At 47.9% G+C, this 13,146-nt stretch overlaps 1 protein-coding gene across 1 annotated transcript; it reads left to right on the top strand.

Moving 5' to 3' along the window:
- The first annotated feature begins 6,963 nt into the window (after positions 1–6,963).
- LOC122377173 lies at positions 6,964–12,497 on the top strand. Its single transcript, XM_043357131.1, has 4 exons — positions 6,964–7,361; positions 10,515–10,661; positions 11,333–11,537; positions 12,344–12,497. The coding sequence occupies exons 1-4, from the start codon at positions 6,971–6,973 to the stop codon at positions 12,495–12,497; spliced, it is 897 nt and encodes a 298-aa protein (XP_043213066.1). The 5' UTR covers positions 6,964–6,970.
- The last annotated feature ends 649 nt before the right edge of the window (positions 12,498–13,146 follow it).

Raw genomic sequence — 13,146 nt, forward strand, 5'->3', positions numbered from 1 at the left:
TTAAAATGGTATTTGTCCATAATGTGCCACTAAAAAGATACACGGGATTTTCTGCTTAACCTGATACGCTTGACAATTGAAAATGCTATCATTAGAAAGAGCATTCAATTCTCTCCAAGATCCAATCATCACGTTTGCATGACAAGCAACAGTATTCTTAAAAATATAAATGTTTTAAACCTCTGCAAAACGATTTTTAGCGAAAATTATCTACGCCTTTCATTTGTCTTAAAACTACGCACCTCAATTATAAAGCACATTTGACAGATTTTGAAGTAAAAAGCATGCTTATCAGACACGGGCACCTCGATGCGATGGATATTCTTTCCAAACCAAATCATTTAGCCATCAAAAAGCAATCGACCGAAATGGCTAGATAACCAAACCGACACAAGAACAACCAAACATCCGTCAATCGAAAATACCCCTTTTCGCGTTGCGGAGCACGCGGGTCACCCTTCTACTATACTATTTGTGAAATGAAACTCTGTGTGTCTGTCCGTCTGTTTGCACCGTGCAGAGGGGTGCTTTGACGTCGTGCACAGGTCAAACGGTGCGGTCGATGGGGCTGAAATTTTCGCAGGGTGTTGATGACGTCACGGGCACGTGCAGTGGCGTGTTTCGGGTCTCGGGGGGGTGGATGGTTCGCACGTGGCACGCCCTGGAAAAAGGTGCATTTTCTCCAAATTTTGCTCGGATCTCAAGGCATCGGCAGCCGGGTTTGATGGACTGCAACTAAAATGCATGACGATCGGCGGCGGGTGCCTCTCATTTCCGGATTGGCAGCTTATTTATTTTGATAAACAGAGGCGAATGAAGGTGTTGATTTTCGGTAAATAAAGACAGTTTTCAATGCGCTTACACAAATGCACCGCGTTTGACGCAATGCGCCACATTTGTCACGATGTGCCATTTTTGTCGCAAATCGCACAACTTTGTCAAATATGGTCCGACAAACGTGCAATTCGGTGGAAGTATGCATGGCAAAATGACAGGTACAAATGCGCCACGATTGTCGCAACGCGCCACATTCGTCACAAGGCGCTATTTCCACCAAATATGATTAAAAATAATGGAATTACACGAGCAGGAGCACGGTTAGGAACTATTTTTTTAGTTCATCAGTTTAAATGATAATCTGTGACCTCACATGACCCAGTGGTAGTGGTGGTAGTGTAGTGGTAGTAGTATTGGTAGGAGTAGCGGTAGGGGTAGTGGCAGTATTAGGGGTAGTGGTAGGGGTAGTAGTAGGGTAGTGGTAGTGGTAGGGGTAGTAGTAGTGGTAGTGGTAGAAGTAGGGGTAGTGGTAGGGTAGGGGTAGTAGTAGGGTAGTGGTAGTGGTAGGGGTAGTAGTAGTGGTAGGGATAGAAGTAGGGGTAGTGGTAGGGGTAGTGGTAGGGGTAGTGGTAGAGATAGTGGTAGGGTAGTGGTAGGGGTAGGGGTAGGGTAGTGGTAGGAGTAGTGGTAGGGGTAGGGGTAGGGGTAGTGGTAGGGGTAGTAGGAGGAGTAGTGGTATGGGTAGAAGTAGTAGAAGTGTGGTACAGGCCGATCCAATGTGACGTGGTGACCTATAGGTACGACCTGGCCTCACCGAAGGTGACCTGGCCTGACCCAGTGTGACCAGGGATGACCATCTTGACCTGACTTGACCCCGTATGACCCAAATTTCATCCAACTAAGCCCTCAGAATAGTTATTATGTTCAAAATTTTCCTCTGCACGTTTCCGTCCATATCTATGCTTCCAGACGACAGACCGATTTAAATCAAACACCATTCGAAAGCAAATTGGCTGGTGCGGCATTTTCTGGCTACGCCGCGAAGCAAGTGGCGCAGCCGCTTGTCTACTATACTATTTGTGAAATGAAACTCTGTCTGTCTGTTTGCACCGTGCAGAGGGGTGCTTTGACGCCGTGCGCAGGCCAAACGGTGCGGTCGATGGGGCTGAAATTTTCGCAGGGTGTTGATGACGTCACGGGCACGTGCAGTGTCGTATTTCGAGTCCCGGGGGGTGGATGGTTCGCACGTGGCACGCGCTGGAAAAAGGTGCATTTTCTCCAAATTTTGCTCGGCTCTCAAGCTTGCTTCAAGGCATCGGCAGCCGGGTTCATTCGCCTTTGACAATAAAATGCATGACGATCGGCGGTGGGTGCCTCTCAGTTGCAGATTGGCAAGTTATTTATTTTGCTAAACAGAGGCGAATGAAGGTGTTGATTTTCGGAAAAGAAAGACAGTTTTCAATGCGCTTACACAAATGCACCGCGTTTGCCGTAGTGAGCCACATTTGTCCACATGCGCTATTTTTGCCGCAAATCGCACAACTTTGTCAAATATGGTCCGATAAAGGTGCAATGCGGTGGAAGGATGCATGGCAAAATAACAGGTACAAATGCGCCACGTTTGTCGCAACGCGCCACATTCGTCACAAGGCGCTATTTCCACCAAATATGATTAAGAATAATGGAATTACACGAGCAGGAGCACGGTAAGGAACTCTTTTTTAGTTCATCAGTTTAAATGATAATCTGTGACCTCACATGACCCAGTGGTAGTGGTGGTAGTGAAGTGGTAGTAGTATTGGTAGGAGTAGCGTTAGGGGTAGTGGTAGTATTAAGGGTAGTGGTAGGGGTAGTGTTAGGGGTAGAAGTAGGGGTAGTCGTAGGGGTAGTGGTAGGGGTAGTAGTAGGGGTAGTAGCAGGGGTAGTAGTAGGGTAGTGGTAGGGGTAGTGGTAGTGGTAGGGGTAGTAGTAGTGGTAGGGGTAGAAGTAGGGGTAGTGGTAGTAGTAGGGGTAGTGGTAGGGGTAGTGCCGGTAGTGGTAGGGGTAGTGGTAGAGGTAGTGGTAGGGGTAGTGGTAGGAGTAGTGGTAGGGGTATTGGTAGGGGTATTGGTAGGGGTAGGGGTAGTGGTAGGGGTAGTGGTAGGGGTAGTGGTAGGAGTAGTGGTATGGGTAGAATTAGTAGAAGTGTGGTACAGGCCGATCCAATGTGACGTGGTGACCTATACGACCTGGCCTGACCGAAGGTGACCTGGCCTGACCCAGTGTGACCAGGGTGACCGACTTGACCTGACTTGACCCCGTATGACCCAAATTTTATCAAACTAAGCCATCAGAAAATTCCTTTATATATCTGCTTCCAGACGGCTCATCGGTATGAATCAAACACCATTCGAAAGCAAACTGGCTGCTGCGTATTTTATGGCTACGCCGCGAAGCAAGTGGCGCAGCCGCTTGTCTAACTTACTATTCGAACAGAATCCGTCTGTCTGTGAGTCTGTGTGTCCGCACATCGTGTAGTGGGTTCAATTTGTTACGGCTACAGGGCAGACGGTACGACGTAGGGGGCTGAAATTTGCACACCTTATAGGTGACAGAACGGGTCAGCGCCTTTTCTAGGTTCCGACTCGCTGGGGTGCACGATTCGCGCGTGGGGCGCGCTGGAAGAACGCCAATGAAATTTTGATCGGTTCGTAGATCTTCATTGAGAGCCGGGGTCGACAAACTTTGTGGACTAAATGCATGCCGATCGGTGGCGGGTGCCTCGCATTGGCGGATGGGCAAGTTTTTAATTTGAATAAAAAGTGGCGAGAGAATGTGTTGATTTTCGTTCGATGGGAACAGTTTGTGATACGATTTTACAAATTCACCGCGTTTGCCGCCATGCGCCATAATTATCTCAGGGCGTCATTTTTGTCGCAAATCGCACAGTTTTGTTAAATATGGTCCGATATGGGCGCAATTTGGTGCAAAGATGCATGCTCAATCACCGGGTGAAAATGCGCCACGTTTGCTGCAATGCGCCTCATTTGTCACAAAGCGCCATTTCCGACAAAAACGATTAAGCGTAATGGAATGGCACGAATAGGGACAGGGCTGGGGACACTTTAAGTCTGATATTTTACTACTGATTGGATCCAATTATTCTGTGACCTGACATGACCCGGCGGTGTTGGTAGGGGTAGGGGTAGGGGTAGGGGTAGTGGTAGGGGTAGTGGTAGGGGTAGTGGTAGGGGTAGGGTAGGGGTAGGGGTAGTGGTAGGAGTAGTAGTAGGGGAAGGGGTAGTGGTAGGGGTAGTAGTAGTGGTAGGGGTAGTACATAGTAGGGGTAGTAGTAGGGGTAGTGGTAGGGGTAGTGGTAGGGGTAGTGGTAGGGGTAGTGGTAGGGGTAGGAGTATGGGTAGTAGTAGGGGTAGATGTAGTGGTAGGGGTAGGGGTAGGGGTAGGGGTAGGAGTAGGGGTAGTGGTAGGGATAGTGGTAGGGGTAGTGGTAGTGGTAGGGGTAGGGGTAGTGGTAGAGGCAAAAGCAGAACAGTGGCCCGGGCTGATCCCAGCAGACGAGAGGTGACCTATGTGACCTGGCCTGACCCAAAGTGACCGGGACTGACCCCTTTGACCCGTATTGACCCCGTATCACCCAAATTTCATCCAACAACGCCCTCAGAACAGTTATTTTTTAAATTCTCTTCACATTTCCGTCCATATCTATGCTTCTAGACAACACATCGACATGAATCAAACACCATTCGAAAGCAAATTGGCTGTTGCCGCAATTTAATTATTATGTGACCTGACATGACCCAGTGGTAGGTAGTGGTAGTGGTAGGGGTAGTGGTAGTGGTAGGAGGTAGGAGTAGGGGTAGGGGTAGTGGTAGTTGTAGGGGTAGTAGTAGGGGTAGGGTAGTAGTAGGGGTAGTGGTAGGGGTAGTGGTAGGGGTAGTGGTAGGGGTAGGAGTATGTGTAGTAGTAGTGGTAGGGGTAGGCGTAGTGGTAGTGGTAGATTTAGGGGTAGGGGTAGTGGTAGGGGTAGTGGTAGGGGTAGTGGTAGGGGTAGTGGTAGGGGTAGGGGTAGTGGTGGAGGCAAAAGTAGAACAGTGGCCCGGGCTGATCCCATCGGACGAGAGGTGACCTATGTGACCTGGCCTCACCCAAAGTGACCGGGGCTGACCCCTTTGACCCGTCTTGACCCCGTATCACCCAAATTTCATCCAGCAACGCCCTCAGAACAGTCCTTTCTTAAATCCTCTTCACATTTCCGTCCATATCTATGCTTCTAGACGACACATCGACATGAATCAAACACCATTCAAAAGCAAATTGGCTGGTGCCGCAATTTTTTCTACCACGCAGCAAAGCAAGTGGCGCAGCCGCTTGTCTATATTACTATTTGAGGAAGGCGTAGTTTCTGTCTATTACGAAGGTCGCGACATGGTGCTACGTAGCGCGGGTTACAGGTCACACCGTTGCACCTACCGCGCTGAAATTTGCGCAAGTTATAGAACAAGGATGGACAACGTGCCTTTGAGCGGTCTCGGCTCGATCGGATCGATAGCGAGCGCGTGGCGCGTGCCCAAAAAGTGCAAATTCGCGTCATAGACTTTACATGTATAAATCGGCTGGCAAAAACGGGCGAAAATGGCTAAATTTGCCCGACACGGGTCCGTTCCCCGTGCAATATCTCGGTAGCCGTGCGCCCGATCGGCACGGGGAAAACAGCATCGTGTAGAGAATCGAACGGGCAATCGAATAGTGTGCGGTGCAGGGGTGGCACGCGCCACGTGCAAGTGTGAGGGCAATTTCATTTCAAAAAGTGCCATTTTAAACGGATTTTGGATTTTATTTTATTTTCCCGTGACCATCAGACTGAGAGAGTTGAAACAACGTCAATTGCCAAGAGAAATGTACCGCCTCTCATGGAAAAATTGTGGACAGCTAATTGATCAAAAACAATGTGGAAAAATCGCTGAATTAAAATGGTATTTGTCCATAATGTGCCACTAAAAAGATACACGGGATTTGCTGCTTAACCTGATACACTTGACAATTGAAAATGCTATCATTAGAAAGAGCATTCAATTCTCTCCAAGATCCAATCATCACGTTTGCATGACAAGCAACAGTATTCTTAAAAATATAAATGTTTTAAACCTCTGCAAAACGATTTTTAGCGAAAATTATCTACGCCTTTCATTTGTCTTAAAACTACGCACCTCAATTATAAAGCACATTTGACAGATTCTGAAGTGGAAAGCATGCTTATCAGACACGGGCACCTCGATGCGGTGGATATTTTTTCCACAAACCAAAACGTTTAGCCGTCAAAAAGCAATCGACCGAAATGGATAGATAACCCAACCGACACAAGAACAACCGAACACCCACCGATCGAAAATATCCCTTTTCGCGTTGCGGAGCACGCGGGTCACCCTAGTTTATACCTATTCACATAATTAAGCACAGTACCATTCAAGACTATATCTGGTAAAGACATATTTTTAAACAAATTGGGCAGAATAGCCATGCATACCGTCTTTTTAACATTGAAAACAATATCATGTGCATCGGCATATCTAGCACAAATGTCAAGCAATTTTTGCATTCCTTGAGGCGTTGGCGATAGCAGTACCATGTCATCTGCATAACAAAGGTGATGAACACTGCCCAAATAATGACAACCAGCACCACCACTGTCTAATTTTTTAGACAGCTCATCAATGTACACGTTGAAAAGATATGGGGATAAGATACCACCCTGCCTGACGCCATTGGACACATGAAAGCCTTCCGACAAACAGGTGCCCCACATCACACGAAATGTTTGCGAACTATACCACGAAGCTAATAGTTGTACAATAGTGGCATCAACACCTCGACGCAAGAGTTTATCAAACAAGGTCCAATGGTTAACCCGGTCAAAAGCCTTTCGAGCATCAAGAAAACAAACAAAAACAGGACTACTGTTTCGAAGATAATGATCAACAACAGTTATGCTTACCTATAACTGAATTAGTTGCTTTTTTGCGAAAAACTGAATGGGTTCAACTGACGCCCTCCCCTTCTTTGCTTCTTTGTAGGTGCGAGGTTTAAATAAAAACTTGTTCACGTTATTCTTTTTCACCTTTGCAGCCTCTCTACGGAAACCATCAACGACGCAGCGCAAAGAGGGGCCCAGTCGCCAGTGGACAGTGACGTCTCGATGCGGACATTGCCTAGGTCACCGGCAGCCAGTGACGTCTCGATGCGGACATTGCCTAGGTCACCTGCGGCCAGTGACGTCTCGATGCGGATATTGACCGGATCACCTGCGGCCAGTGACGTCTCGATGCGGACATTGCCTAGGTCACCGGCAGCCAGTGACGTCTCGATGCGGACCCAATCATCTACGGGCGGTGTGGTCGCTGTCCAGAAGCAGGGACTCTTGACTGAGAAGCAGTTTATATTTCCACCGGGTCATAGCGAGAAGCAGGTGATCATGGTTTTGGAGTACCTCCGAACCTTGGAGGAGCTCACGGTCTCCGTGCCGCCTGACTCGACGGGACGGTGGCTGCGGCTGCTGCCGCCCTCCTTGCGGACGCTATACGTTAAAGGTGAGATTTCATTGATGGAACATGTAATCACACTGTTGTGTGGTGAGGATAGCGCTTAGCATTGCTATTGCAGCTATGCATGTAGATTGCAAATATCTATTCAGCAGGTCCGCTTTCATATGCAATGATACCCAAGCTATTCACAAAAACAGTATGTGATTATGGACTATGTAGGCATTAGCAGCACCACAGCGAAAATGTGTGTTCGATGTAACATGTGTCAAAATCCTTTACCCTCGCCGGACCTATTGGTTTTCTACATACGCGCCGGCCGAGGGGGGGGGGGCGGGTACGACCCCCCCCTCGCCGTTTCGCCCCTGGTGGAGCTAGCGCGTCGCGGAAAAACGAGCGTGTGCGCCGTTACGAGACGCAGAGATTGGTACCCGATTTAAGGTCCTAGGTCAACCGGTGACCTCTGAGGTCAGGTCAAGTGCCCCAAGGTACGGTTCAGTTTTTGGTGAATAACTTCGCAAAAAACGGTCGCAGCGCCGCGATTTTGGCAGCATCGTGTTCGTCTCGCTCAGGCGCGTCGAATGATATACTTTTGTTCGGGTCAGGTCAACTTGGGGTGTTGACATCAGGTCAAGGTCAGGTCAGCACCCCCAGATCACGAAGTTGGTCGAAAGAGGTCATGTCGCATATCATTCGATTCGGCAGGTCTTCCCGAGTCCATTGGTGGCTTCCCCGACTCGCTAGCTCAATTTGATCAAGAGTTATTGACGAAAAACTAATATGACCTTGATGACGTCATAAATGACGTCACGCAAGGTCAACATTGCAAAAGTGACGCATCTAACCTTGCAAGGAGTGCATCAAATCACGATTCTGTGTGCTTGAGATAGTTGGAGATCGTTCCCGGCGCCAGAATAGCAGTTTTCATTTTTCCCCATTGACTTATAATGGTGAGGTCACGAAAATGACCTGACCTCACATGACCTTTAGGAAAAATCCGAGATATACAAGTTGTGGGACTCATAATGGATACTAGATTCTGCAAGTTTCATTTCCCTGTGACATCTCCTCTGGCAGTGAGGGCGTTGCGAAGTTGCGACATCTGAAGACCGTGTAGAGGTTTATTTATTTATTTATTTATTTATTTGACATCGTAGGCTCATTCCACAAAAATGGCTATTCCTGAACCAGGGTCGCAATATAAAATGATGGGTGTCGTGGGAAAAACATACGCACGCACGCACACAGACAGACATTCGTTCGCAGTCACTCTCTCACAAACGTGTCGTCATGAAGCATTGCTAACGGTCAGCCGCCTGTTGTCGCAACAAGTGCCGGCGCAACTCTGCCTTGAACGCGCGCAGGTTCAGGTCACACATCGCCGGTGGTAGGCTATTAAAAGCTGTCACGGCGGTAAAGAGGAATCGTCTCCTCCCGGACTCCGATTTGATTCTTGGCACATGTAGCATATCTAGGTTCACTTATGACGTCATAGGTCAGTGACCTAACCTGACCCAAAAATGCGGTTGGTGTCAAAAGATCCTCCGGCTTGGATCAAAGGTCAGGTATGCCAAGTTTCAGCTCTCTATCGCCAGCGTGTTCGGAGCTATCGCGAAAAACCCTATGGGGGGGGCACCCGCCCCCCCTTAGGCCGGCGAGGGTTAACCTTCCAGGCGGTGGGGGGGGGCATTTTTTGCCCCCCTTTAGTTTTTTCAAAATATCTCGAGAACCGCTGCGCCGATCGTCACCAAACTTTCAGTACCCTCCCGGGAGCAGCTAGCGCACATGGTGACCAAAAATTTTTCCAAAGGCTATGATAGGTTGGCCGCTAATGACGTAAGAGTGACGTCATTTTTGCCATTTTCGACCCAAAAAAAGGTTTCGCGGGAAGAGCTGTCAGGCCTACAGCTTTAGAGATACAGAAAAATGTTTTAGACATAAAAGGTGTGGAATCAAAAGGGCTACAAAACTGCTATTACGGTTTTTCGAATTTTTTGGATTTTGACCCCCAAAAATCAAAAAAATAGATTTTTTGAATATAATAGCCAAAAAATCCAAAAAGTTTTTTGAATTTCGAAAAAACCGGAATATATGTGATAGTCCCTACCGCCTTCTATCTACATACCAAATTTGAGATCGATACCTCGTTTTTTGGCCAAGTTATAGCGAAAAAACTGTTCAAAATTGATGACTTCAAATTTTCAAACTCAATTTTTAGCAATTCTAGACCTCGTAGCGCAAAACAAAGACCACCATTAGACTCCCCGTGACGAGCTGCATCGAATCGATACCTATTTTATGCAAAAATATCAACTTTGAAATTTGACCTTTTTTGACCTGACCTTGACCTGACCTCCACCAGAAAGTGACCTAAACCGTACCTGGTGGTTTTATAACCAACACCATTGAGTTGGAAATAAAAAAACTGGCCATAAAACATGCATCGCATAACCTTAGTAAAGTTGGGCTCATGTGGTGACCCTTGGTGACCTTTGGTGACCTGACCTGTGACCTGACCTGGTATGATCAGTGACCTCTAATAGCAACATATGTACTAGACAACTGACGCCTTATCGCTGATTTTCGACAAAATGCGTTTTACTCGGTGTTATAGCGCTTTCCCTAGAAGCCCGTGAACGGTGAAACATTTTATCTTTGACCTGACCTGTGACGTCATCGGTGACCCCGAGGTCAATGAAATTTGGTTTCCCTCGACAAATTTGACAGGGCTATCGAACGCCGTTTGAATTTTCCGGATCCGTCCAGTAGTTTCGGAGATACTGGGGGGCAAAAAAAATGCCCCCCCCCACCGCGCGGAAGGTGGCTGGTAGGCCCACCGCCTGCCGGGTTAAGATTATTTATAAAGAATGAAAACTTGCTTCAAAACATATTATTGGAAATAGATCAATACATTATGCTAACCCTGGTAACGTGTTCTCATGATGCAGATAGTTTTGAAATATCACCAAGAGCGCTCAATACCTACATATATATTTTGACATAAATTGGGATCTATCAAGCTATACGAAGATGTGTGCCTGTATACAGACATTGCCCGTTTCATTTCCATCAGTGACGATTCTCCTGTGTCGGTGTCAGTGTCGGCCGTGTCTGTGTTTGACACCATAATGTCAGTCACCTCCCAACCCGGCAGCAGCTCCGTCCGACTGCAGTCAGCTGACACAGCTCTCCCTCCGACAGGACCGGGGGAGACGGGGGAGCCGCAGACTCTGGTAAGACGACCACCAGACCATAGGCTGGTGGTCGTCATAATACAGGCGGGAGATGACGTCATCGACCAGCTAGCCAAGGAGCTGGGATCACGGGTTACCGGGCTGAATATGTTCAGTGAGTGGCGGTGACACGGACAGGTTATCGTTATGTGTGGTTGGGTATACTGACGAACACCATATACCAACTAAGCACGGCAACACCGTTCGGGGAGAGGTGAAGCACGAACTGTGATAAGAGTAAAAGTCATGTCAGATACTTTTTGCTGGTATATTTGGTATATTATATGTATGTAAATGACGGATATGCCGGATGCGTCGATAGGTATTCATTTCCGTGGGGTGTGTGGAAGTGTTGTCGCCAACATGGTGTTGGCGACCTGTGGTGAGTGCTCCATATAAATGCATAACCAATCACCAATCACCAGTTATGTGGATGTGTTGTTTCATTGTCTGCTTGGCAGCTCTTCATTAGTAGGCATCATTACTTGTACACAGAATGCATATACATATAGGTATACATGCATGCGTGTATAGCTACTTCTTTGCAGATACATACATAAACTGTACATACATACATACATGCATACGTACTTACATATACACAAATATACATACAAATAATATTAAATGTGTTCATTATCACTATATACTGCTCGTGCTATTAACAGTCAGCTCGAATGCAGCATGTAGTGTCATACCTGGCTATGTCTCAGCACGTGCTAGCGAGTAGCGTAGCAGTTCCCACACCATTCACCTACCATGTCTGTATGTGACTGTGTTTCCCAGACTGCCCGCGTGTCACTGCCGGGGCCCTGCAGAGGCTGCTGTCCGCCCTCACCGGCCTGAAAGACGTCACACTTAGCGGCACTCTGTCCGGCGCCATCACTGACGCCTCACTGGCCGCCCTCCACGGCTGCTCCCAGCTACGTTTAATGCAGCTGGGAACGCCCAGTGTACTCTGTACGGATATACCGGTCACAGCGGTCAGCAGGTCAGTTAGCTGTTCACTCAGACCAGACCCAGACTAGACCTAGACCAGACCCAGACCAGACCCAGACCAGACCCAGACCAGACCCAGACCAGACCCAGACCAGACCCAGACCAGACCCAGACCAGACCCAGACCAGACCCAGACCAGACCCAGACCAGACCCAGACCAGACCAGACCCAGACCAGACCCAGACCAGACCCAGACCAGACCTAGACCAGAACCAGACCACACCAGACTCAGAACTAGCTAGACGGGACCAATGCATGCTACCGCTTGTCTGCATGTGTATGTAGTGTGTTCACTGTTACAATACATTGTGCTTCGAGCCTTGGTATTGGTATGTATTAGCCGTTTTACTTGTCATGGCGGCCATCATCTGGTACACATTTGGTGCACATTTGGTGCATATTAGGTGCAGATTTGGTCAAATTAGGCTTAGTGTGTCTGTTAGCAGCTATCAGCTAGGGTTGTCCTAATTGCTTATATGCCTGCTTTGTTATATTATCAGAGAGTATTATCAATTTAAACACTGATAACATGAAGATATTCGCTGATAAAGAGATTAGTTGCATATTTGGTCAAACCAGGTGCATTCGCCGGATAGCCCGTCGTGAAAACGGCTATTGTCACTATAACGAGCATACAGACCCATAGTAGTTTGCAATCACTATAGCTATTAGCTGACGCACGGCATCGGGGCCGGACCGGACTGGACTTGTGGCCCTGTGGAGACCGGACCCGTCCCTTCCAGACGGCCGGTCGGCCGGCTGGTGTCGCTGACTGGCCTGTGTCCCGTTCTGTTGCAGACTGGTGGTTACCTGTCGGAGACTGAAGTGTCTGATTCTTGACACAACGGAGGAGCTCAGTCAGTCGGTCCTGGACGCCCTGGTCCGGGTAGACCTGGGGAAAGGAGATGACGGCAAGCCGAGGACACTGGAGTTCCAGGTCCCAGGTAAGTGACGGAGCCGCCCAGCGCCTCTGATCAGTCCCAAACAGACTGCTCGGCGCCACCGGCCTCTCGGAGCCGCTGTCGTTCACTCTCTCAACGGGTCGAGTCGAGATGAACACATGACGCTGATGTGACGTCACAATTGATATAAACAGTATAGGTAGTGATGTTATTCATATTACTAGATATGTGACTACCCTTATGTGTGGCGTGAGTGGCTGTTAGAATATGAACACACCAATCACTAGCTGATACCTATTGAAAGGTTAGCCAGTATAGTAAGATGACGTCACTCATATTTAGGTAGGTAATTGGTATGGCTTTTGGCTTGGGCTCTGACGCGGTGTGTGGTATGAATTGGTGTTATGGACATTTTCACCGTATTGTGGTCTTCACTGTTTTTTGTGCAACTCTGTGTATAAGGTACTACATACAGTGTGCAGTTGTGTGATTGGAACTACCATATTCATGTGGTTACCCGGGACGTAACTACATAGAGTTCACGTAGGTACTGTCATTGTTACATGTCTTTGGTGCTGAATTGGGCTTACGCAGATATATACCACAAACCAGTTTTGTGACTCAGACTGGTGTCGGACTTGTGAAAATAAATGAACCTATCCAGCATGACCATTTGTGTCTGGTTGATATAGCTGTACC

Source organism: Amphibalanus amphitrite, unplaced genomic scaffold (genome assembly GCF_019059575.1).
Source record: "Amphibalanus amphitrite isolate SeventyFive unplaced genomic scaffold, NRLGWU_Aamphi_draft 002586F_arrow, whole genome shotgun sequence".
Taxonomy (NCBI): domain Eukaryota; kingdom Metazoa; phylum Arthropoda; class Thecostraca; order Balanomorpha; family Balanidae; genus Amphibalanus; species Amphibalanus amphitrite.

Coding starts and splice junctions, on each gene's coding strand:
- LOC122377173 (XM_043357131.1), top strand. CDS start 6,971: ATGCGGACATTGCCTAGGTCACCGGCAGCCAGTGACGTCTCGATGCGG. Junction 7,362..10,514: donor GCGGACGCTATACGTTAAAG/GTGAGATTTCAT, acceptor TCCCTCCGACAG/GACCGGGGGAGACGGGGGAG. Junction 11,538..12,343: donor CCGGTCACAGCGGTCAGCAG/GTCAGTTAGCTG, acceptor GTTCTGTTGCAG/ACTGGTGGTTACCTGTCGGA.